The sequence below is a fragment of the Filicampus tigris genome, chromosome 21 (genome assembly GCF_054856515.1).
Source record: "Filicampus tigris isolate MCC_2025a chromosome 21, RoL_Ftig_1.0, whole genome shotgun sequence".
In the NCBI taxonomy this organism is placed as follows: Eukaryota; Metazoa; Chordata; class Actinopteri; order Syngnathiformes; family Syngnathidae; genus Filicampus; species Filicampus tigris.
The window spans coordinates 4303937-4325406 of NC_141237.1; the positions used below are offsets into that span (position 1 = coordinate 4303937).

General features: G+C 41.5%; 4 protein-coding genes and 1 long non-coding RNA gene across 11 annotated transcripts in view; 3 read left to right on the forward strand and 2 right to left on the reverse strand.

Moving 5' to 3' along the window:
- On the reverse strand, positions 1–12237 carry mcmdc2 (minichromosome maintenance domain containing 2). Of its 2 annotated transcripts, XM_086020398.1 has the most exons (15): positions 11935–12236; positions 11732–11862; positions 11584–11643; positions 10968–11163; positions 10767–10889; positions 10515–10616; positions 8874–9002; positions 8033–8270; positions 7598–7803; positions 7371–7537; positions 7125–7304; positions 6914–7053; positions 6462–6571; positions 6188–6393; positions 1–990 (listed from the first exon to the last, which is right to left on the reverse strand). In XM_086020398.1, exons 1-14 carry the CDS (start codon positions 12161–12163, stop codon positions 6227–6229), a joined length of 2178 nt encoding a protein of 725 aa, XP_085876524.1. In that variant the 5' UTR covers positions 12164–12236; the 3' UTR covers positions 1–990; positions 6188–6226. The 2 variants fall into 2 exon arrangements, with proteins under 2 accessions (XP_085876524.1, XP_085876525.1); XM_086020399.1 differs by lacking the exon at positions 8874–9002 and having other exon boundaries at positions 11935–12237.
- On the forward strand, positions 96–2597 carry tcf24 (transcription factor 24). Of its 2 annotated transcripts, none has more exons than XM_086020407.1 (2): positions 96–1083; positions 1984–2597. In XM_086020407.1, exons 1-2 carry the CDS (start codon positions 670–672, stop codon positions 2092–2094), a joined length of 525 nt encoding a protein of 174 aa, XP_085876533.1. In that variant the 5' UTR covers positions 96–669; the 3' UTR covers positions 2095–2597. The 2 variants fall into 2 exon arrangements, with proteins under 2 accessions (XP_085876533.1, XP_085876535.1); XM_086020409.1 differs by having other exon boundaries at positions 1379–2101.
- LOC147127249 (uncharacterized) lies at positions 3458–7090 on the forward strand. 2 transcript variants are annotated; one of them, XR_015084188.1, is made up of 5 exons: positions 3458–3582; positions 5023–5064; positions 5279–5318; positions 6051–6104; positions 6200–7090. It is a non-coding gene; the product is annotated as an uncharacterized LOC147127249 (long non-coding RNA). The 2 variants fall into 2 exon arrangements; XR_015084187.1 differs by having other exon boundaries at positions 5023–5318.
- mybl1 (MYB proto-oncogene like 1) overlaps positions 8562–21470 on the forward strand; it is a 23244-nt gene continuing 10335 nt past the window's right edge. For both annotated transcript variants that reach the window (XM_086020396.1, XM_086020397.1), the window contains exons 1-3: positions 8562–8744; positions 8853–8948; positions 12255–12329. The gene's annotated coding sequence lies outside the window, so the exon portion shown is untranslated. The remainder of the gene's footprint in view (positions 8745–8852; positions 8949–12254; positions 12330–21470) is intronic.
- sgk3 (serum/glucocorticoid regulated kinase family member 3) lies at positions 12401–21309 on the reverse strand. 3 transcript variants are annotated; one of them, XM_086020401.1, is made up of 17 exons: positions 21070–21309; positions 17719–17875; positions 17572–17655; positions 17432–17504; positions 17282–17357; positions 17012–17093; positions 16503–16552; positions 16382–16439; positions 16216–16299; positions 16013–16144; positions 14860–14972; positions 14715–14751; positions 14256–14342; positions 14081–14176; positions 13852–14007; positions 13514–13603; positions 12401–13361 (listed from the first exon to the last, which is right to left on the reverse strand). In XM_086020401.1, the coding sequence occupies exons 2-17, from the start codon at positions 17794–17796 to the stop codon at positions 13191–13193; spliced, it is 1467 nt and encodes a 488-aa protein (XP_085876527.1). In that variant the 5' UTR covers positions 17797–17875; positions 21070–21309; the 3' UTR covers positions 12401–13190. The 3 variants fall into 3 exon arrangements, with proteins under 3 accessions (XP_085876527.1, XP_085876526.1, XP_085876528.1); XM_086020400.1 differs by having other exon boundaries at positions 17719–17878; XM_086020402.1 differs by lacking the exon at positions 21070–21309 and adding an exon at positions 19755–19937.

Here is a 21470-nt window from a genome sequence, read left to right on the forward strand (position 1 = left end):
TGATGGTTAATGTTTTTTAATAGGCCAAATTGACCCAAGAACATTATCGCAACCGTCATCGCCACTTTCACCATTAAAAGTTTTAGTACGCACTTTTTTTTAAGGGAAAAAACGGAATTCCACACAATATTACTGTAAAGGAGTTGAACGCATTTTTAATGGGTCAAAAGTGACCCAGGAGCATTAATGCAGTTCCTGAAAAAACGTATTTAAGCACGTTCTCTACTACTATTCCCATTCAAACTTTTTAACATGCATTTTTACATCAAAAAAAAAAAAGAGCGAGTGTAACCTGCTTTGTCATGGGCAAAATTTTTGCTGTTTGTAACATGCGCTTAATTATGCAACTCAGTATCGTTAGCCCAATAGCGTAATTGCCCGCGTCATTTTGAACTTACTGTCACAATATCAATAAAATAAAATATCAATTGTAAAGATTTTTTTTCTTGTCGGTGCATATTTTTTTCAAACATCGAGGTATCTATTGAACTTGTTGCAGGGGTGTTTTCGTTTTCCCGAAAACGTTCCAAAATGCTTCGGCAGTTACGCTACTGGGCTATGTTTTTGTTTTTTTTTCTTTTTTGGACGACTTTCCCTCACTGAGTAAGCGCACCCAACAGTTTGCGAACTCCACGTAACACGTGCCATTGAACTTGTCAGGTTAGCAAAATGGTCGGCAGGCAGACGCACCGAATGGACGGCGGCAATTGCTCCGTGACGGTGGCGGACGACAGCCCGGACTCCAGCCCGAGCTCCAGCCCGGCGGGTCGCGTGCCGCCGCCGCCGCCGCCGCCGCCGGCCGGCGAAGGAGGCGGCAGAGGGCGGCCGGCGGCGGCCAACGCGGCGCGGGAGAGGAGCCGCGTGCAGACCCTGAGGAACGCCTTCCTGGAGCTGCAACGGACCCTGCCGTCGGTGCCGCCCGACACCAAGCTGTCCAAACTGGACGTGTTGATTCTGGCCACCACCTACATTGCCCACTTGACTCGAACTCTGCAGGAGGAAGGCGCCGACGAAGGCGAGAGCACAAAGCACACGGAGGCGTTACACTCGCTCAAAGGGGAAGGATACTTGCACCCGGTCAAGGTCAGTCATCAAACCGTTTGCTTCATAGAACTCCTCGAACTGAGGTTTACGTTTTGGTGAAACATAAATTGACATAAATTCGATACGATGATGATATTCATTTGTTGTTACTGTTATTCTAATATACTGTATACATTAGGGCATGTGTATGAAAAATGTATGCAATACATATTGTAAAGTGCTATTTATTTGTGTAAGATTTTAAAAAAATGGAGTCATTCGAACAGTCAAGTAATAACAAAGAAAAAACATTGTATGAGTAATAATAGAGATTTATGAATACATTGCGTACCAGTCAAAAGTGTGGAATTCAAACACATTCATGGAGAGGTCGACAAATTCAAGCCTGAAAGTCATTCCGGGTCCTAAAGCATCATCCACATCATGACTGCAGAGATGACTCAAGTTTGGACTGGTGCTGTATTTGTAATATCCTTTTACATTGAGTGGTTTTTTTTTTTTTGTATTCCTCAGAGTTGTTGATCTTTTTATTCTATAAATTATAATAATGTATCTGATGTGATTACTACAGAGTTGAGTTCTACAGTTTACAACATAAACATTGCCCTTGGAAACTAAAAATCATCACTTGATGTAAAAAAAAACCAAACAAAAAACCCCCATCAAATTTCAATAAAAATTTGACCTACAATGAAAGATTAAAATGATGTAAATGTATTGAGCTAAGAAGTTAAATGCAACTGAAATGTACAGTGCAGTGATTCTTTGGCCTATTACAAAAAGGAACCCGCATACGGAGAAATTGAATTCACTGAGTTGAAAACAAATATATATCTTGTGTATTTTATATTAGAAACAGTTTTGTTAGGAGGTTATCTCAATAACCCTTAATATGTTTGTGAAATGTCTAATGAAAGATGTTTCAATATCCCGTAACAGAAATGGCCGATGAGGTCCAGACTGTACGTGGGAGCGAGCGGTCATTTCCTGAACAATCCTTCGGAATCAGAGAACCAAGGTCCATCATCATCCTCCTCCTCCTCCAAGTAACGCGTCCAACTCGTTGCCATTTGCATGAGTGGTGCCGAAGGACACGTTTATTCCACTCATTCTATACACGGAGACGCTGTAAATTAATATATGATGTGATGTGTTTTTCCTCAGTGTTGTCGTTTCAGTCTTGTTTGCATTGTGCAGATCCAGACCCTAATACCCCCGCCCAACCCCGAATCCCCCTCCCACCCAATATGATCTTTGGCTATAATAATAACGAGGCCGTCATGCTTGGAGTGTGCACTTTCAGCTTGAGACATTTGCACTAAAATGCATGTGTGAATAACTTAACATCTGTCATGTGAAGTGGTCTGTCAGAGGGTCAACAATAGGGGGGCTCCCAGTCTCATGTTCCCTCCTGTTCATTTTTTTTTTTTTTTTGTAATACATGTGCATGCTTGGAGAAACAAAAGTGTTTGTGAATTAAAAGATCAACTGCTCGGAAAGGATGTAATTATATTGTATCATCAGGACTATTTAAGAGGATTAAAGAGCAATGGCTGAAAGTGGGTCATCATTTATTGCATCGACAAATAAAATATGTTCATCCTCAATAATAGAATGATTACAAGGAAAATTGTTTAATAAGTATCGTTCATGCCTCTCACCCCCAAAAGTACTATGTGAATAACTTTTTACATTAAGTGTCACCCCCCCCCAAAAAAATTCTTGCATAACATATTAGGCTTTCATAAGAAAATGAAGCTAAGGTTTTCTTTTTAAAATGTATATTTAATATTGTTGTAAGCCACTGTAACATTACGCACATAGAGAAATATAAAAACTGCACTAAAGGATCCAATTACAATGTACTGCACATACAAGTTAAATTAAAATCAGTCATTAAAGGTTTCAGTTCAAATGTATTCTCCTCAAAGTTTAAAGACAACTGAACTACGGTATACTTAGGCAATGATTCTTTCACATACAGCACATAGAGGGAGCCTGCATATAACTAGTGGAACATATTGATCTATATATTTCCCAAAATATTTAAAATAATTTTATTTTAATTTTTTATTAACGGTTTTGAATTTATTAATGTGAATGATTTGTACTTTAAAATCTCAATGTTTAAACATCCATCCATCCATTATCCTAACCGCTTATCATTTAAAATATTTTCTTGCTAAGATATACATTTTATAATTGATATTTTTTAAATGCATTTGCGTGCGCAAAATATTTTACTGTATAATATATACGTTATAAAATCATTTAAAAATAATTTTTGTTATTCAGTATTTTCCATTTTATCATCGCAAACTTTATTCCATTCATAAAATCGAAACGCTAACGTTAGCGTGCTACATGAGGTCCACTACGCAAGAGCGGAAGTCGCTCCTTTTCCACCGGAAGACGGGGACCGTCCTTTTGGACCAAGCAGGACGGCACAGCCGCGCTGTTCCTCGCCTCGTGGCAACAAGATGCAGACTTTTTTTGAGCAAATTCCTCGAGCGGGTGGAGATGTAAGCGTGTGCAAAGGTGAGTCAAGCGACTTGGCTTCAGTAGTTCTTAGAGGTGCTGCATTCAGTGCACAATATTAGGCTGGAGGCGTTGTTAGCTGTAGCATGTAGCTTAGCAGCGCTCCACGATGACCACGTGGAAGACCAGCGTGCAAGCGCGTTTAAAAGTTTCGCTTTTATGTCATTAACAAAAGTTGGGCATGCACTTCGACGGGAGTTTTTTTCCCCAAGCAGGCGACTATTAGTTCGTCTTTGCATTATAATACGTTAAAATACCAAAAATCTAAACATTGCAATATTTAAAAGTAGTATAAAAGTAATAACTAATAGTCGTAGTAACATAACGTAGTTAAGGTATATGAAGGAATTTATATTTTGAGTTTTTTTTTAATGTATTGATAAATGCAATATAAATTAGTAAAATAAAATAAAAAATATATTTTATATTTTATATATAGCTTAAATATATTTTTGTTTTTATATATAGCTGATTGATACTTTCCAAGTACCACCACTATAAACAAAGTATCAGCAGCACAGTAGGCCTAAGTGTTCACCCAAAACAATGCAGAGGTCTTCTTTAATTCAATATTGTAAGCCATGTGTGTAAATATATGGTGGTGGGCATGCACATATGTGTTTAAAACATACATTATTTTACTTAAATCCATGTTCAAAATCATTTCTTAAATGCGACTGAACTGCATTTAATCTTCTTGTGTCCCACTGTTTTAAATTAAATTACAGGCTTTCAAAAAAAAATCTAAACTTGATGGCCCATTTTCTTACCATCATTCTAAGGATTTGCATTCATTGTAATATTTGAATTGTATTTTATTTAGTCTTTAATTCAGTTATCCTTCATTTCCTAATAGCCTATGATGAATAACTGGAATTAACATACCATGTCAATGATGCCCTCATGAAAGCTGCGATTGACTTTTGGTCAAGTTTGTCTATTTGAAGCCTGCATCTCCTCCCTTGAGGTGAAGTTATTAATCATGCGGGTGGACAGATGAAAGTGTATATTTGTAGTTGGGCAGAGGGGGCGTGGCCTCTCGGCCATTATCTATCCGCTCCTTGCGACTTGAGGACGCAAGGTCGCGGCAGAGGTGGCGACCCGCTGTTGAACCCTCGGCCTCGGGCGCGGCGCGCCGCCCGTGCTCCCAAGCTGTGTTGTGGCGCGCACTTTGACCTTTGGGTGATCCGTCAGTGGTATTGGCCATCCGCCGTCAGTCAGCGCAAACCTCAAACGACGTCTTGCAGCACGAAATGATGAGTTCACCTTTTCGCCGTTTACCCATCAGACAAACGAGTGGTGAGACTGTGACAACTGAACGACTCGCTGCAAGACGGGAGCCATTTTTAACATTTGTCCAAAGAATTTCTGTCAATGAATATAAAAGTGATACCGCTTCTTTTTCTTTCTCCCCCCCCCCCCCACCCACTGTCACTCCAGATGAGCAGACGGACAGCCGTGAAATATGATCTGCAGTCTGTGGTAAGTCCACTGTCCAAACTATACCTAACTACCCTAACCTGTCTTGGCACGAGCGCTAATGATGAGTTCAATTTTTTGCCGTTTACCCATCAGACACTCGAGTGGTGACAGCGTGACGACTGAATGGCTTGATGGAAGACGATCAATAGATGACTCAATGCACAAACACAATTAGAGTATGAAAGTGATGTTTTCTTTTCTTTTTTTGTTACAGATAAGCGGCGACATTGACGGACTGCTCCATCTTGTCTCTGGTAAGAAAAGTCTCAGTTAATGCATTTCCTCCAATAGTGGCCTCCATTTTAATAGATGCTACACGCTAGCTGTAGTTATTTTTTTCCCCCTGCAACTGTGTTGTGTTGCAATAGATACTACACGTGCTAGCATGACAACTGTAAAGCTGAAATAAAAAAAAGAGTGCGGGTCAGTCCACCAAGCGACAGATGGGATAGGAGTCGAGTACAAATAAATACAGATTTTAAATATATCATCTCTTAATTAAATTAGTTTAACTTTGTCCTTGGATTATTTGTGATTGATTAATGATGAAAAAAAAAAAAAATCAATGACGTTGAATTGGGCATTTGAAGGGTACTAGAATGACAAAAATGAAATCAATAATTCTATGCTGTAAAATAGGTTTGTAAAGCATTTTAGGCGTGATTTGTTTTAGGTTTGAAAAATCCTAAAGCACATCGGTTAAACTGAAGTGTGGCTGTATTTTATTATTATTTTTTTTTAATGCATCGCTTCAAATAACAGCTGCCTTCTCCCTCTGCAGTTGAGTAAATGGCCACTAATTGAGGAAATGCGGCCAAAATGCATTTTGTCACAACTCAAAATGATGAGTTCACCTTTTCGCCGTTTACCCATCAGACTAAAGGGTGGTGACACTGTGACGACTGAATTTTGTGCTGGACGCGAACAATGTCGTCGTGCTTAATCGTCTCACGTTTTGAAGGCGGCCTCCTATTTTCTGTTTACAGCTAAACGGCGCCGGCAAGAAACAAGGACAGAGCCTCAATTTGTCTCACATCGGGGTACGTATATCAAACTGTCTTAAAATGTCATCCTGTCAAATAAATCTTTCCCAAAAAAAAATCACAGTTGTGATTGTGCTTACTTGGTAGAACAGCTGTGTATTTATAGAGGCGCTCCTGCGCTACTCCTCCGCGACATAGGCGTCTGCCCGCGGCGCGTAGGCGTAGATGAAGCGTAGGATGTCCTGGTGGAGTTGGTCCAGCGCTCGGTCTCTCCTGAGCAGGCCATCCGCATCCCCCAGCTCGACAGGAAACACGGCATCGGGCGGGATAACGAGCACGGACGCCCCTGCGGGGAGAGTTGGCGGAGTTGAGTCGCGCGGGAAACGTGTGCCGCGATGGCCGCGGTAGGCGTACCATGCTTGAGAGTGATGGAGTTCTCGCAGAGGAGCACGGCAATCACGGCGTCTTCCTCCAGTACCTGCCGTCGAAGGCTTAATTTGCAGTGGGCCTCCGCTAAAGAGATCCTGTTACAACACATGAAAAGGATCTTTTATTATTTTTTTTTGACAGTTCTAATCCTGATTAAAACGTAGTAAATGAAGCAGAACATCCCTGATTTCTTTTAATCTTACGCTATTGCAAAACATGCAAGTCAATTGGTCTGATGGTGCGAAAATGTCACTACACTAGATGGAAAAAGAACCTTTTGTGGCTCACCAAGCCACCAAGTGGATTGTGAGGGTACTGCAGGTTTTCATTACGTGGGTTTGAATGAACTTGTAGTTTAGGACCGATCCAGTGGGCTGTTTTTTTTTGTTTTTTTTTTAAAGGGGACTTGAATTTTTCCGTGACTTATTTTGGCTTACAACAATTTGATAGAAGCCACGGACATCTTGACGCCATGGCTTTGCGAGCGGACGGCGCGGCTGGCCATGTAGTAACCGTGGATCATCGTTTGCGCACCGGCGCTCAGGTCCACTCTCAGGCTTTGTGCGTGATCCACCAGCTGGGATGAAAAAATAAATAAATAAATAAGGTCAAGATATTGATGGACTTGAGAGTTGCGTGTTGCGTCACCCCCTTGTAGTCTTGACTGGAGAAGTTCACCAAGGACGGGTAGAGATGTTCCCCAGGCTGGACTGCCTGCTTGAGGGTGTGGATGGCCTGTGCGAGCGCCGCTTGCTTCCCGGCGTGATCCGCGCATTGAACCACCAGGCCAAAACTGTCCGCCAGCTGAGGCGGTATCGCACGCATTTCCTGTCCGTCGAGAGGAATCCGCCGCTCTCAACTGTTGCAACGTCAGGTTATCCGAGTCACGCTTACCGCTGCTCCCAGCGCGGCGTCGTGTACCCTCCCCGAGCGCCGAGGGGCCTGCGTGGAGTCCGTGAGGGCCCAGAAGCTGCACAAAACGGGGAAGCAAAGCTGCTGGTCGACGTCCTCGCCGTACTTCTTGCCGGGGATGAACACGGACACCGTGCGGCTGTCCAGAACTGACAGCGGTGACGTGATTTAAGGAGACATTTTGTATGTATTCATCAAATTTGGTCTACCTGACTGAATGTCGTCCAGCTTGTCCTTTCGGAAGCCACTCAAATCTCCCAGCATGCAAACCCCGCCGGCGGCCAGCAAAGCGGAGCCGGCGTGGATGTTGGCGGTGCCCGCCCCGTGCTCGTCCTGCGACAGGGACGCAAACACCTTCCCCGAAGCTGGGTGGCGTACGCCGCGACGTGCCAAGCCCAAGGCGTAAGCCATCAACCTGGCAAACGAGTACGGCGCTGGTTTGTTTGTTTTGTCACCATGCAGGAAAGTCAACTCTGGAAGCACAGATTGACTGTGGCGTGTGTACCTTGGCCACCAGGTGGCAGTATAATAAACATCTAGATATACATGGGGACGGTCACACCTGCTCAGTAAACAACTACAGTGATATTGGTCGTTTTTTTGCAGAGGATAAAGAATACCTACATGTGGAGCTTTTTTATTACCTGTCGAGTATGAGTTTGTCGTCTGTCGTGACCAAGAGATCCAAGTTGAATACTGTGTTTTTTGCGTCCGCTCCCGTCTGCACCAAGCTGAGCAACAAGCTGAGCTTCAAGGTGTCGAAGAGGCCCGGAGGAGCCACGCTCAGACCGAAGCAGCGCGTGACCATGGCGCAGAACCTCCAAGGAGAATCTCCGGTGGCCGTTAGCAACTCCTTGAATTTGCTGCTGATTTCATGTGGATCTACAAGCACAAATTCATGACAGTACAAGTTTATATTTCGCTACCGTAGGAGTGAATATGAAAGAGGTAAAAAAAAAAAAAAAAAAAGGTCAACTGGACAAAGACATGAGAAATTGACATTTTTGGGGGGTCGATTTTCCACAAAATCAAAAGAGTGGTAAATAATGTTGGCGCCAATAATTTGACTGAACCTAATTGAAAATGAGCAATTCTGCCACCCGGTGGCCAATATTTTGTGTTCAGGCCATAAGTGGCAGCGGGTTGAGCTGATTGGAACAGCTGTGTGCATGTCAGGAAGGGAAGTTTGCATGAAAAACTGGCATCTGTCAAACGGGCCTGTGGGCTACTCTCTTTGATTCACGACGTCAGTTTTGCTTTTGGATTTTCAACAAGGATTTTGATGACCACCCAACACGTACACACCAAAATGCAGCAGAGCGGGCCCATGGAAGGAAAAACCAAAGTCATCAAAAAGTAAGACAAGCAAACCTTTTTTCTTTGATATATAAAATGTCATTTAACACGGCGACATGACAAAATGTGAAGCTTTCTTTCTGACGCATGTATATTTGAACTCAATAGAATGAGAGCAGCCCGCCGTACATTGTGGCTCCCACGCTTGGACGCCGTTGGCCTCGACACTCCAGGCCATGTTGTGCGAGCGGTGCACATGCGCGGGTACGCCGATCACTCTGTAGAACTGACCGATGCTCATCGCGTTACACAGCTCATCTGGGGAGGGGGGGGGGACAAAGCAATCAGTCCCACGGGGAGTTAAAGGAAGAAAAAAAAAAAAAAACTCACATGCCATACCAGCCAAGACAAACAAGCACGAGGCCCTTTCCGAAACAAAGATTCGGCTGTGCGCTTGTCGTAATGAGCGCCCCTTGCACTTATTAACATGCTAGTAACGGGAAGCCGCTGTATTCCCTTCCAGAATATGTTAATCCCGGCCGCTGAGTTTTTGCTAAACCCTCCAGGGGTAGCGGCTGGACAGCGTCACGAGCGGGGGCAGAAACACTTAATACCCCGCCGAGCCAGGCGCAGACATGTATTTATTTGAACTTTTCCCCCCTGCAAAGTTTGTGTTCCGAAAGTGAGTTTCATTTAACAAAAGCCGGACAATATTAATGAGCGGACTCCACCGACGTGACTGTGTGTAAATAGCAGGAATTAAAATCGCATTATTCAGTGTTGGGAGTGAACATAATGGATGAGGTGAGGTTTTTTTTTACAAACAAATATCAGCCGTGTAAATGTTTGGCCTGTTAATTTAGGGCACGTCTTTGCCTCGCTAACTGAAAGCTGATCCGCCACAACTCACTCGCGCTAATTTGATTTACTGTTCAGCCCGAAACAATGACATCACTGTATATCGGAACCTCCAAAGTTGTGTTTTAATTCCGCAACAATTTTTCCCCATTGGAATAATGTCAATTAATCGGGTCCCCTCACTGTAAAGCCTTAATTAAAGTGGAAGTCGAACCAACAATATTTTTTTCAAGAATATGTTCTATGCAGGACCACTACATGAAACACAGCATTCGGATGAATATGAGTTAAGCAGCAAAATCCACCCGTTTTTAGCCATCTTGGGGGGCGGCCATTTTGTTACTTCTGTCGACTGAAAATGACATCACAGATGCTCAGGGCTCAGGTAACGACCAATCATGGCTCAGCTTCAGAAAACCGGTGATTGGTCGTTGGATTAGCCCTGAGCAGTTGTGATGTCATTTTCAGTTGGAGTTAAGCAGCAAAATCCACCCGTTTTTAGCCATCTTGGGGGGCGGCCATTTTGTTACTTCTGTCGACTGAAAATGACATCACAGATGCTCAGGGCTCAGGTAACGACCAATCATGGCTCAGCTTCAGAAAACCGGTGATTGGTCGTTGGATAAGCCCTGAGCAGTTGTGATGTCATTTTCAGTCGACAAAAGTGACAAAATGGCCGCCCCCCCAAGTGGATTAACTCTTGTTCCACAAACGCAATATTCATCAGAATGCCTTGTTTCAACTAGTGGGCCTGCATAGAACATATTCTTGAAAAAAATACGTTTGGGTTGACTTCCATTTTAAGTCTTTTTTTTTTTTTTTTTTTTTTTACTTTTGAGGCATATTTTTACATCAAATTACAGTATAACTCCCAAGTACTTACAAGTTAACAAACTCTAAAATGATCCAGAAAAACACAACTCGATAGATGACTCGTGCTGCTTTAATGACACTTTACGCATATACACTTACCTCTGAGGAAAAGTGTGACCGACTGGTATCTGAGTGAGGTCTGTTGAGAGGCACGAAGGATGTTGAGTGCATCGACGTGGATCAATTCCACCAGCTGCTTGTCTGTCTCACAAAGACACACATACGGTCAGGGTTGCTTTTCCCATTAAGTGAAAGGGGAAAAATCAATTTAAATGGTAAATGGGGTTTTGTGAAAACGAATGGGAGATTTTTTATCTTAAAGCCATATCACCCAGTGCCCCCCCATCTCACCTCCCAACACTCGGAACTTGACGTCCTCTCTGAGAGTCGAGGTGCAGGCCACGCAAATGAAGTCGTTTCTCACAGTTGCCGACTCGGTGGCCCCGGGCGTGTGAACCCGGATGGTGTGGAATCCTAAAGCAAGCAAGCGCGGTGAGAATTCAGTCATCCAGGATAGAGGTGGCCCAACCCATCATAATCAGAGCCCCTTACCAGAAGAGAAGGGACAACGGTCGTTACTGCAGAGGAACCTGGCCCCCCGGGTGTATTTAGTGACCCTCGTGGTAGCGATGACCAGGCCCTCCATGAGGACAGGCCTCATGCTGTGACGCATGCAAGGGAAACTGGCCAGGTCCAATACATACTCGGGAAACGGAGGCAGGTGCGTCAGCTTCAAAATGACGTTCACCTCAACAGATGCAGAAGACAACTTGTTACATCTTATGCTTCTCAGTCAAGTGATTGGCTATAGGAATTATCCCCACAGCCCACCCGAGGCATTAAGGACCCGTGACCTCTAGTGGGCGCCTAAGAGCAATTTATAGAGCCTGAAGTACTTAGCAAGAACTGCGTATTAAATAAAAACCTTTCAGACTATATATTTTTTGATACATATTTGAAGATAATTGCTGAAAACATGTGCAGACACTGTGAAGTATGTAGTTATTGAGTTATATGACGTCATTTCAAGGTGCCTCATTTTTTAGGACGTGGTTAAAATGGCGCCCTTAGTTCATTACTAAAAACAAACCTATTAGCTTACGAGCTAGTTCGTCGCGGCGTCGAAAGCCGTGGAAATCTCCTACCTTAAAGACGATTATTCCCATACCTGACACTCTGTATGCATTTTCTCAACAAGTGACAGTTTCTTTATGGCTGTGAAGCAAACCTGTAAGAAAGAATAATCAGGACCAAGCAGTGAGAATGCTACAGTGTCAGCGGGCGTTCATTTTTATTCATTCCAGCGGATCCCTCACAGACTGAAACAAGGCGGTGGCTCTCTGGGGGTCGTGTAATATGCAGTCCCCCAGTTCGGGGTCCACCTCAACCACATCAGAAGGATTGACGGTGATACAAAAGCGGTACACGGCCTCGTTGTGCTGGGGGTCTGCCAAACAGAAAATGAATTATGCTAATTAGAATTATGCTAATAAGTACCGAAATTAAAAGTTGAATTTACCGTTAAAGGACTCGCAGTCTTTGGCAAGTTTCTCAAGGCCGCCACTCGTGTTAAGATAGGAAAGAATTGACTTTTTTAAGGTAAATATGTTGGCCATTTTTATTTGCGACAAAGTCGAACTTTTTTTTGTGCTAACGAGCGCTCGTGAAAACCTCATTTCCATGGCAACCAAGCTCGAAAAGCGGGAAAATTTTAGTAATCGAAACCGGTCTAGTAAATTCACTCGCATTCACACACTTAATTTTCAAGTAAGTATTCTTTTTATCTGAATGCCATTACTTGCTTAAAATGGTTTTTTTTTCTCAAAACGTTCGCTCTAGGCTACACCGTTTCCATGGGAACCAACCCAAGTAGCGCGGGGGTAGAAGAACGTCATCAAAAACGGACACAGGCAGGTAAATTCTCTCATTCACACAGTTTGTACTGAGTCTTAACGTATTTTTTCCCCAAATCACAATCCCAAGACTTGCTGAAAATGATTTTATTAGCAACAATTAATTTGTTAACGTCTAAACTTCCACTTCGTTTGTCTCTTCCAAGGCAACCAAGCCAAAGCAGCTCGCGATTAAACGTGTCGTCATCAAAACCGGACAAACAAAAGTCAATTCACTAGGCTTTGCCATTCACACAATTCTCAGCAAACTGTTATGAAAAAATGTTTCAAATCTACAGACAGACCCTTTAAGATTTTCTTTTATTACTGTGCTGGAGCATAAACCCACTAAAGTCTTTGTCATAAAAAAACAAACAAACAAACAAACACAACATCATTTAAACAAATGTGACCTGGAATACACAAAAACTGCTTTCTTGCCATCTCAAGTAATTCTACAGCCTTGAGTCTAGAGCTCAGGAATATGAAACATTGGGTTTGCTTCACAGCAATTACATGTCAATAACATCAATCTACATTAGTAGTGAATCAGTGACACAAACATACTTTACTGTCCAATTTTGTCCTTTAAAGTCCAGAGACTTTTTTTTTTTTGACAGGACAAAGTTAAGGCACATTCATGGAGTGACATCAATGCTGACTAAATGCCCTTATTTCTTAAAATAGAATCTTTCATTTATATATATATATATATATTTATATAAATACAAATGGGTAAAAAAATTATGATTTCTTTCCATCATAGTTTGTTCCCAATAAAATCTGTTTTAAGTGCCGTTCCATATCATAGCTGCTTCCTTTGGCTTTGTAGAATAAGTGACGCGATGCAATTTTCTTCCCTTTAAGAAGTGACTAAGATATATTATAGGAATGAGTCATCAGAGGGCGGGGCGTACGAGAAGCCCACAAAGGCATCGTCGGCCTCCATCACGCTGGCGTTGACGATGGAGTGTTCCTGGGTCCAACATACAGAGTTGGGCACCATCTCCTCAGTGAACTCGGGGTCAAAATTTGAGATGTCGGAGTAAGAGTTCTATTTGGAAAAATAAAGACAGAACACACAGCAAAATAAATTTAGAAAGATGCATTTTTTTTAAAAATCAGGCAATCTAAAATAATTTTCACACATTTACAATCTTGCGCAGCTCAAATGTAACAATTACAAAAAAAATTAAGAATACCTACCACGTTGGGCGTGAATGGGGGCGGGATCTTCTTCTGTTCAAGGTCATTCCAGTTGATGAACGAGAAGAAGGGGTGCGTTTTGATCTCATTCTGGTAAAAATAAAATATAGACATTTTAAAACACGTTTATGAATTTGTAGACAATTATAAAACAAAATATGAATGTGTAAATATTAACTAATGTGTACAATGTTTTATTTTTACATAAATTGCATTTTGCCTTCATTTTATGTAACAATTAGAAGAAGGGGCCGATTACCAAGATTTTGGGTTGCAAGGGTGTTGACTATTCCACTAGATGGCGCTAAAACCGCATGTAAAAAAATGTGTCCACTCACAAAGTCGTCCCTGGCTCCCAGCCTGAGCGCTCCTTCTTTCTCGAGAAGGCCTTGCAGCAGCGACCAGGCCGCGTTGGACGCGCCAGCGCGCATCACCAGCGGCTTGTGCAGAATGTTGTCGTACATCTCGTGCGTGTCCCTGCTGTAAAACGGCGGCTAGAGAAAAGGGCGGCCATTATCTTCGAAATGCATCTTTACAGTCATTCCGCGGACTGAAGAGAAGTCTCACCAAGCCAAATAGCATCTCGTAGAGCACGGAACCCAGACACCACCAGTCCACGGTGTTGTCGTACGGCTGCTTCCTCAGCACCTCTGGAGCCAAGTACTGGTGGGCGGAAAAATAAATCGTGGCTCGGAAAATTTGTTCAAGTGGAGGTGCCACAGCACTACGTGTGAAGGCGTACCTCGGGCGTGCCACAAAAAGTGCTGGTGGTGTCTGTCTGGGAAATGCCTTCCTTGCACAAGCCAAAGTCAGTCAAAACGATGTGACCCTGTAAAAGAGGACAGGGCCCGTTTTTAGACGACATGCGCCACAAGACTCATTTTGTTTTATGATACACCGGGCGACTGAGTGAGGCTATTGTCGAGCCCCGGAATGTTGTCTGTCCCATTCGCCGTTCCCGGACTTTCTCCCTGCCGCTAGTGTGGGGGGGTAATCAATAGGACAAGTTAATCCAATCACATGCATTCTGTTCCAGATGGAACTAGAAAGGACGGTCGGTGTGTGTTCTGCTAGTGGAAGAAAAAGACTAGAATAATGAGCGGTAGTGTAAACATTCAATCTTGTGAATAGAGAGAAAAAAAAACGAAACAATTTTTGTGCTTTTTGATCACTGGGGGGCGGCGGGGCGGGGTTGACTCACTTCGTGGTCAAGCAGGATATTTTCAGGCTTCAAGTCTCTGAAAGGAATGATGACAATTTTAGATTATTGCTCGCGTCCACGTGCTTTTCAAAGTCTTGTTTAAATGTCGTGTTCTGTTGTGCGTCATGAGAAAATTGGTCCGTACCTGTAAACGATGTTGAGCGAGTGCAGATAGCCGAGCGCGCTGGCCATTTCGGCGATGTAGAACCTGGCTCGGGGTTCCAGAAAGGTCCGCTCTTTTTGAAGGTGGAAGAAAAGCTGAAGACGACAGCGAGTGAGTTATTAGTCATCATTCGAAACTGAATCAGCGATGCGGTGGATTGTGCAGGTGTGCCTGATTTTGGGGCGGGTGAGTTTATTTTGTGCGGTCGTTTATTTGCAGGAAAATTAAATAGTGTTTCCAAAAGTACGTTTATTTGAATTTGCGGGTGCAAAAACAAAAGTTACATTTTAATTCTCATTTAATTTGTATTAAACGCTGTAAATTTTCATACAATTTGCATTTAAATTCTAAGTGAAATTTTGAAATTCCAACTTAATTATTTAAACGTATTTCCATTTCTATACTTGTATTTTTTTTTTTTTTAAATGTCATTTAGTAAATTGTTTTTATTTGATTTTTTTTTTTTTAGGCCAAAAGTTAAATAGAAAAACTCACTGACAGTCGCATGTTTACTTTATTTTAATTTGTGGCTGTACAAACTTACTTTTTGATTTGGTGAGTAGGTACAAAAGTAAATTTAATTAATTTATTTTAAAATATAAATTAAATAATTTTTCAAAGGTAATCATTTAGGCATCTGATTTAAAAAAAAAAACCAAAAAAACAAAAAAAAAAAAAAAACTTTTTTTTTTAGTTCGGATAATTTAATTTCTGAAAAAGTCATTTAATTTTAACCAGGTCTCATTGAATGAATAATATACTTTATTGTAGTAATTCTAATCCCTCAACAGGATTTCTTTTTTTAATGCAAGGAAGATGTGGGGGGTGAAAAAAAAAAAAGTTTGCACTTTGAGCCTGCGACGTTTGACCACATCCTCGTCAATATTAGCACGCTCGTTAATGTCATGTTTTCTCTTGCCGACTCACCGTCACATGGTAGCTTTTAGAAGGAAGATCCACGGAGGAAGTCGCCGCTTACGCTCTGATAAGAATGTCGACATGTGCTAGCTACAATTCGCCTTTCACAGTTCACAATTCCTCTGACGGCGCTTGTGTGTTTTCCTTTTTCCATCATCAGCTGTTTTTTTTTTTTTTTTTTTTTTTTTTTTTTTAAAACTCGTGACTCACTACTCACTTCCCCTCCGTTGACGAAATCCAAGACAAAATACAACTTGTCTGCGGTCTGGAAGGAGTAGTGCAGACCCACCAGGAAGGGATGTTTCACGTTCTTCAGCAGCACGTTGCGTTCAGCCATGATGTGTTTTTGCTGAGAAATCGGACCATCAGCACAGGGTGAATGGAAACATGGAGTCCGTCTCATTTTTACTGCAGATTTACCTCTTTTCTGTTGAGAATGACCTTTTTCTGTAGGACCTTTATGGCGTAATACTTGGCGTCCAGCTTCCTTTTGGCTAGGAACACCTGATGTCAAATTTAAACAGTGTGAAAAACAAAACTCAATGTTGCCTAACTGTACTTTCCCGTTTTTAGATGATTTGCATACCTTGCCGAAACTCCCCTTTCCGATGACTTTTAAAAAGTCAAAGTCAGTGGGCTTGGCGCTGAAAAACAGATGACAATAAGCTCCTTGTGCACGTGTAAAGCGTGAGCTATTTTGAACATACTGTGGGTTTCCAGAGGGTCCCAGGTTAATGTTTCTGGAAGATGAGTTGTTCTGTCAAAGAGCAGAGATAAAACATTCGCACGTGAGGTTACAGAGTGGAGTGAAAATCTATATACATATATAAGTATATATATATTTTTTTTTCACTCAGCAATGTCAAGATCAGCAGTTCTAGACTAAGTACCACCTAAAAAAAATACTTGGCTCTCAAAGTAGACATCATGACTGATGTTTGAATGGCATTATTTTTGTCTTATGTTGTAATGTGTTATTAAAAAAAAATAATAATACTGATAATCGGCTAATTAATCAGTACTACTAAAAACCTATGAAAACAAAAATTAACGTTAATTACAAAATCCACGAGGCTACTGGTTGAGCATTTTATGTGGCGGCGAAAGCAAATCTAGCCTGTCAACTTCCATGAAGAACCTGTACAAAAATTTCCAATTGTCATATGTAATAATTACATACATACAAAAAATAACATTGTGATAGAGCTCAACTTACTTTGTCGTCTTCATCTTCAGAGGCGTCGGAGTTCTGCAAATTTTGCATTTTGTCCATTAGCAGGAAACTCCTCACATCTGGACTGCACATTTTAAAAGGGCAACAGAACATTTGTAAATATTAAGTAAGGAACAGGAAGTGTAACTGTCACATTTTTAATACATACAAAACCTGGCATTTGAACCGGGGTGTGTAGACTTTTGAGATCCACTGTACCTACCAAACTTGGCTTTTTTGCTATATTGTTGAGTAATCAGTATTTGTCCTTACTTGTTGCAAAGCTGCGGAAGGGACACGATGCCTTTGATAAACTCGTGCAGGCCTGCTCGCCTCTGCTTGATGAATTCTATTTCCAAAATGGACGCGTGTGAGAAATATTGACGCTCGCTATCAAGCGTACAACAGAGGACCGACACTCACCGGGTTCAAAGTTATCCCCGAAGATCCTCTTGGCGGGAATCTTCAAACTTAAAGATGGGAACTGTTTTTTTAACTGTAACAAAGAAGACGCCAATGTGACAGTGGCCAATACGCTGCGTCATAAAATGGCCGCCACTGACCGTGTTGTAGAGTTTATCGAACTCGGCGTATCGTCGGAAGACGAACCACTCCTGCTGGCCCACGTTGACGATCACTTTATAAACCTGGGAAGGCGAAAATGTGACATTTGCGGAGGGCAAACTCACCCGGGGACATTTTCGACATACCGTGTAGCGCTTTTTCTTGTCCCTCTGCTCGTTGTGGCAGGGTATGCTGACGTTAGGCAGGCCCGATTGCTCCTCCATCTTACGGAGGGTCAAAAAAGGTCACGAGGCGGCGCGCCGACGGTTCCTACTAGCGGGGACGAGGAGTCAACGATGCATCCTGCTGGGGGGGGCATACAAACGAACAGAGGAATTTTTTTTTAATTAAATGACTGTAAAATGTACAACTGTTGTAAATGCCAGATACATGTACAGTATTTCACAGGGATTATCAAAGATGCTCTCTCCCATTCCTAAGTATTAGGAAAAAAAAACTGCTACAAAAAAGCAACCGCATACAAATGATTTAGAAAATATTATAAAATATTAGATACAAAATGCAAAAATATTAGCACATAAAAAAAAAAATTAAATGAAAAAAATATATAATTGAAAAAACAAAATATTAGGCAAATATTTGATGGGGAAAAATATCGGTGAAAAAAATAGTAAATATTCTAAAGTATTAAACAAAAAATATTGACAGAAAATAGAAAATATTTAAAAGATTTTGGGGGAAAAAGAATTTTGGGGGCATTTTTTTTTTTTTTTGCCAAAACAAAAAAAAATCTAACAATTATGAAAATATTAGACAGAAAATCTAAAACATTTTTTATTAAAAAAAGTTTGAAAATAAGTATTAGATAAATACACAAATATAGGGACAAAAATATCAGAAAAATAATATATGGACAAATATCAGAAAAATATTAGATGGCAATATGTGAAAAAAACTAGGGGGGAAAATAGGAATATGTTAGATGGAAAAATACAGAAATATTAGGAGAAAAAATGTGACCAAAATTACTTATTACAAATAGAAAATGACAAGGGTATGTGAAAATGTTGAAAATGCCCTTGTTCGTAAAATGAGTGTTATTATTTTCCATCTCGCTTTACATTTAAGCAGAAATGCATTCAAGTAAGATGACAAGCAACAACCGCACAAGCGTACAGTCTGAAAGTGGCCATGCGTCACGTCACGTCTTGGGACAAAGCACTTTGTGTCCACATGCGAGCGCGTCCATTGTGTGCCGTGCACTGAGGTCAGCCTCGTTTGTTTCCGAGTCCCTTTGTCCTCGTCGCTTTGGCCCGCGTGTGTGCTTGCCGTGCACGATGGAGGAAAAAACAAATGTTTCTCTATTGATCTGGCACCAAACGCATCCTGACAGGATGCGGCATTCTGCTCACGTCCAAGGTGGGGGGGTGGTTTGGGCTGGGCCTCTTTAGGATGCATCCAACGTGACACTCGGGCCTCCTTTGGTTTTGGCTTGGTGTTTCGCTTTGCACTTATGAAGTGGCAAATCACGCGCGATATTGCAGTAAGAAGTCCGAGATTTACGAAGCATGAGTCCAAACATTAGGGACACTTGCGCAATCGAACCGGAGCCAAAGCAATGACACACAACATCTAAAAATACAACTATTAGAAGACTATTTGAAGGTTAGAGAAATATTTTTCAAAATTTGAAAAATTGTACGAAAAAAAATGTATTTTTTTTTTTTTTTAAATCAGTGGAAATAATTATTTCACACAAAAGTAAAAATACACAACTATTATGAAAAAAAAACAGAAATATTAAATGATAAAAAGTTACAAAAACATATGTAACGATTGCTTTTTTGCATCCGAGTCCAACTGCATCTAAATGTTCTTAATAATCCTAATTGTTTAAAACTAATAATAAAAAGTATCCCACCATAATAAAAATGCATATTAGACAATAAGTGTTTCAAGCCCTAGCTGTTAGCATTGTTTTTAGCATTAGCCGACAGTCCTCAGACAACATAGTTCGCGTTCAGTTGTATTGAACTTTTAAGTACATCTATCTGCATTTAATACGTACCAACTACTTGTTTTTAAACACTTCTTTTTTTTAAATTAAACTTATGTACAACACAGGAACATTTAAGTACAGATTTAATTTCCCCCCCATATTTAAACGCAGTGCTCAAGTTTGTCGAAACTGTTGAGTCAATGATGGGTTGTGTGAACGCACCCTTCGAAGAGGACGTCAGCTAGCGGCAAAATGCCTTCCATCTGTGCTCCACTCCAACGCCTCATCGACCCCAACCCGCTTTTTAACATTCCAGGAAGACGTTCTATAACGTATGCAATACATACGGTTTCTGCCGACACGGCTACTCCTACATCCGGAATGCTGCAGCTTACCGCACCCGCCGCCAGGCACTGCTTATTGGTTCTAATCAGAAACCAAGGGGAATGAACCTGTTACATGGTGCCTGTGTTCAAAGCACAGCATGAAGCAACGTGTGCTGACAGGCAGAAATATGCCCGGGCTACTACGAGGAATCCAAAATAGAACGCTTCCTTCCTAAGAGGACATACTTTTTTTTTTTTTTTCTGCACGTTTTGTAAATTATAAGCAACTTGAGCGTGAGGTCTTAGCAGAAATTCAATAATAAGACTTTATCTAACATTTTTTTGAAAAGCAACGCCTCTAAGGCTCTAAATCAGGAAAAGTATGCATGAGTCGCATGTTAAATAAACCCTGAAAATATTACAAAATAATATAAAAAAATATAAGAGGGTAATAGAAAAATGTTCGGCAAAAACTTGGGATTGGAGAGTAGCGATCGGCCTTGTTGTAAGGTATCGGGTACTCAGGCTGGCTGCCGATACCAGTCACCGACACAAAAAAAATCTGACATTAAGTTCTCCTGGACAGTAGCTGGTCCTTTATTGCGGACATGTCGGCGAATCATCTGCGTCAGAAAGAAATGTCTTTGTCCAACATATTTTGTCAATGTGTTAAATTAAATGGATGAAATCAAAAGTACTAGATGTACGGTACTTGGTGTCAGTGAATACACATTTCAGTTATATTTAATTACAGATTTTCTATTTCCCTATATTATATTATTATTTAGGTGCGGCGTTCATGAACACGTAGGCCTACTACGCTACTGTATTGTATTATTGTGCTTTTTTAAACTTTTTTAGTACTTGGAAAACCAAGTATTTTTTTTTAGGTGGTATGGGATGTAAAATCTTTTTGAATGACTGCAGTGCGGGAAATAGTGAATGAGGAAGTTCTGCATTAAAAAGAAAATAGACTAGCTTGTTTAAGCTAATTGGCCTTAGATGAACTTCCGTCTAAATAGTAGTAAAATAAAGCCGTGACTAATCTGGAAAGTCGCTGTTACGTAATGACAGCGTTAACGTAAACACATATGCGTACGCACAGACAAATACGTAAGTAAACTGCAACGTTTTCCAAGAGCAAATTCGCCCCCACGGCTAGCCAAGCGCGACGTTAGCGATGCAAGGTGACGTTTACGTCGAGCTCGTACCTTTCGGTGTTTCCAGGCGGCGCTCCTCCGAACCCTCGGTTAAGCCAACATTTTTGGTGTTTTAGTTGGGTTAAAGGGACCCCTCGCCCCCTAAACACCCTCCAGTATGTCACGGGCGGTTGTGTTCTGCCGCTACCTGTGAGATTCAGCACAGACAAGCAGGAAACATCAGTCTTTCCTGGTCGGGGAAAGTTCCGATGTAAATTCGTCACGGGACCTGAAGGCAACAGGCGTGTGATGTCCACCTTGAATGCACGTTTCTTTTTCCGCTGTGCACTTTCAAAATAAAACAAATGAAAAGTGTCATTTGTGAGTAATCAACCACAGAGGGATAAGCACATTCCGCTTAATAAATGATGTCCGAATGTTTGTTAATGTTCTTTATATACCTCGCAAATGTG

What these genes read in the sequence shown, in the direction of transcription:
- mcmdc2 (XM_086020398.1), bottom strand. Translation starts at nt 12,163, where the DNA reads ATGCGAGTGAATTTACTAGACCGGTTTCGATTACTAAAATTTTCCCGC. An exon ending in CCGTTGTCCCTTCTCTTCTG is followed by an intron (nt 10,890 to 10,967) that starts GTAAGGGGCTCT and finishes TGCTTGCTTTAG; the next exon opens with GATTCCACACCATCCGGGTT. An exon ending in GCTGGACGACATTCAGTCAG is followed by an intron (nt 7,538 to 7,597) that starts GTAGACCAAATT and finishes CACCGCTGTCAG; the next exon opens with TTCTGGACAGCCGCACGGTG.
- sgk3 (XM_086020401.1), bottom strand. Translation starts at nt 17,796, where the DNA reads ATGGAGGAGCAATCGGGCCTGCCTAACGTCAGCATACCCTGCCACAAC. An exon ending in CTGAAGATGAAGACGACAAA is followed by an intron (nt 16,553 to 17,011) that starts GTAAGTTGAGCT and finishes GCTCTTTGACAG; the next exon opens with AACAACTCATCTTCCAGAAA. An exon ending in CTTTTTGTGGCACGCCCGAG is followed by an intron (nt 14,177 to 14,255) that starts GTACGCCTTCAC and finishes TCCGCCCACCAG; the next exon opens with TACTTGGCTCCAGAGGTGCT.
- tcf24 (XM_086020407.1), top strand. Translation starts at nt 670, where the DNA reads ATGGTCGGCAGGCAGACGCACCGAATGGACGGCGGCAATTGCTCCGTG. An exon ending in GATACTTGCACCCGGTCAAG is followed by an intron (nt 1,084 to 1,983) that starts GTCAGTCATCAA and finishes ATCCCGTAACAG; the next exon opens with AAATGGCCGATGAGGTCCAG.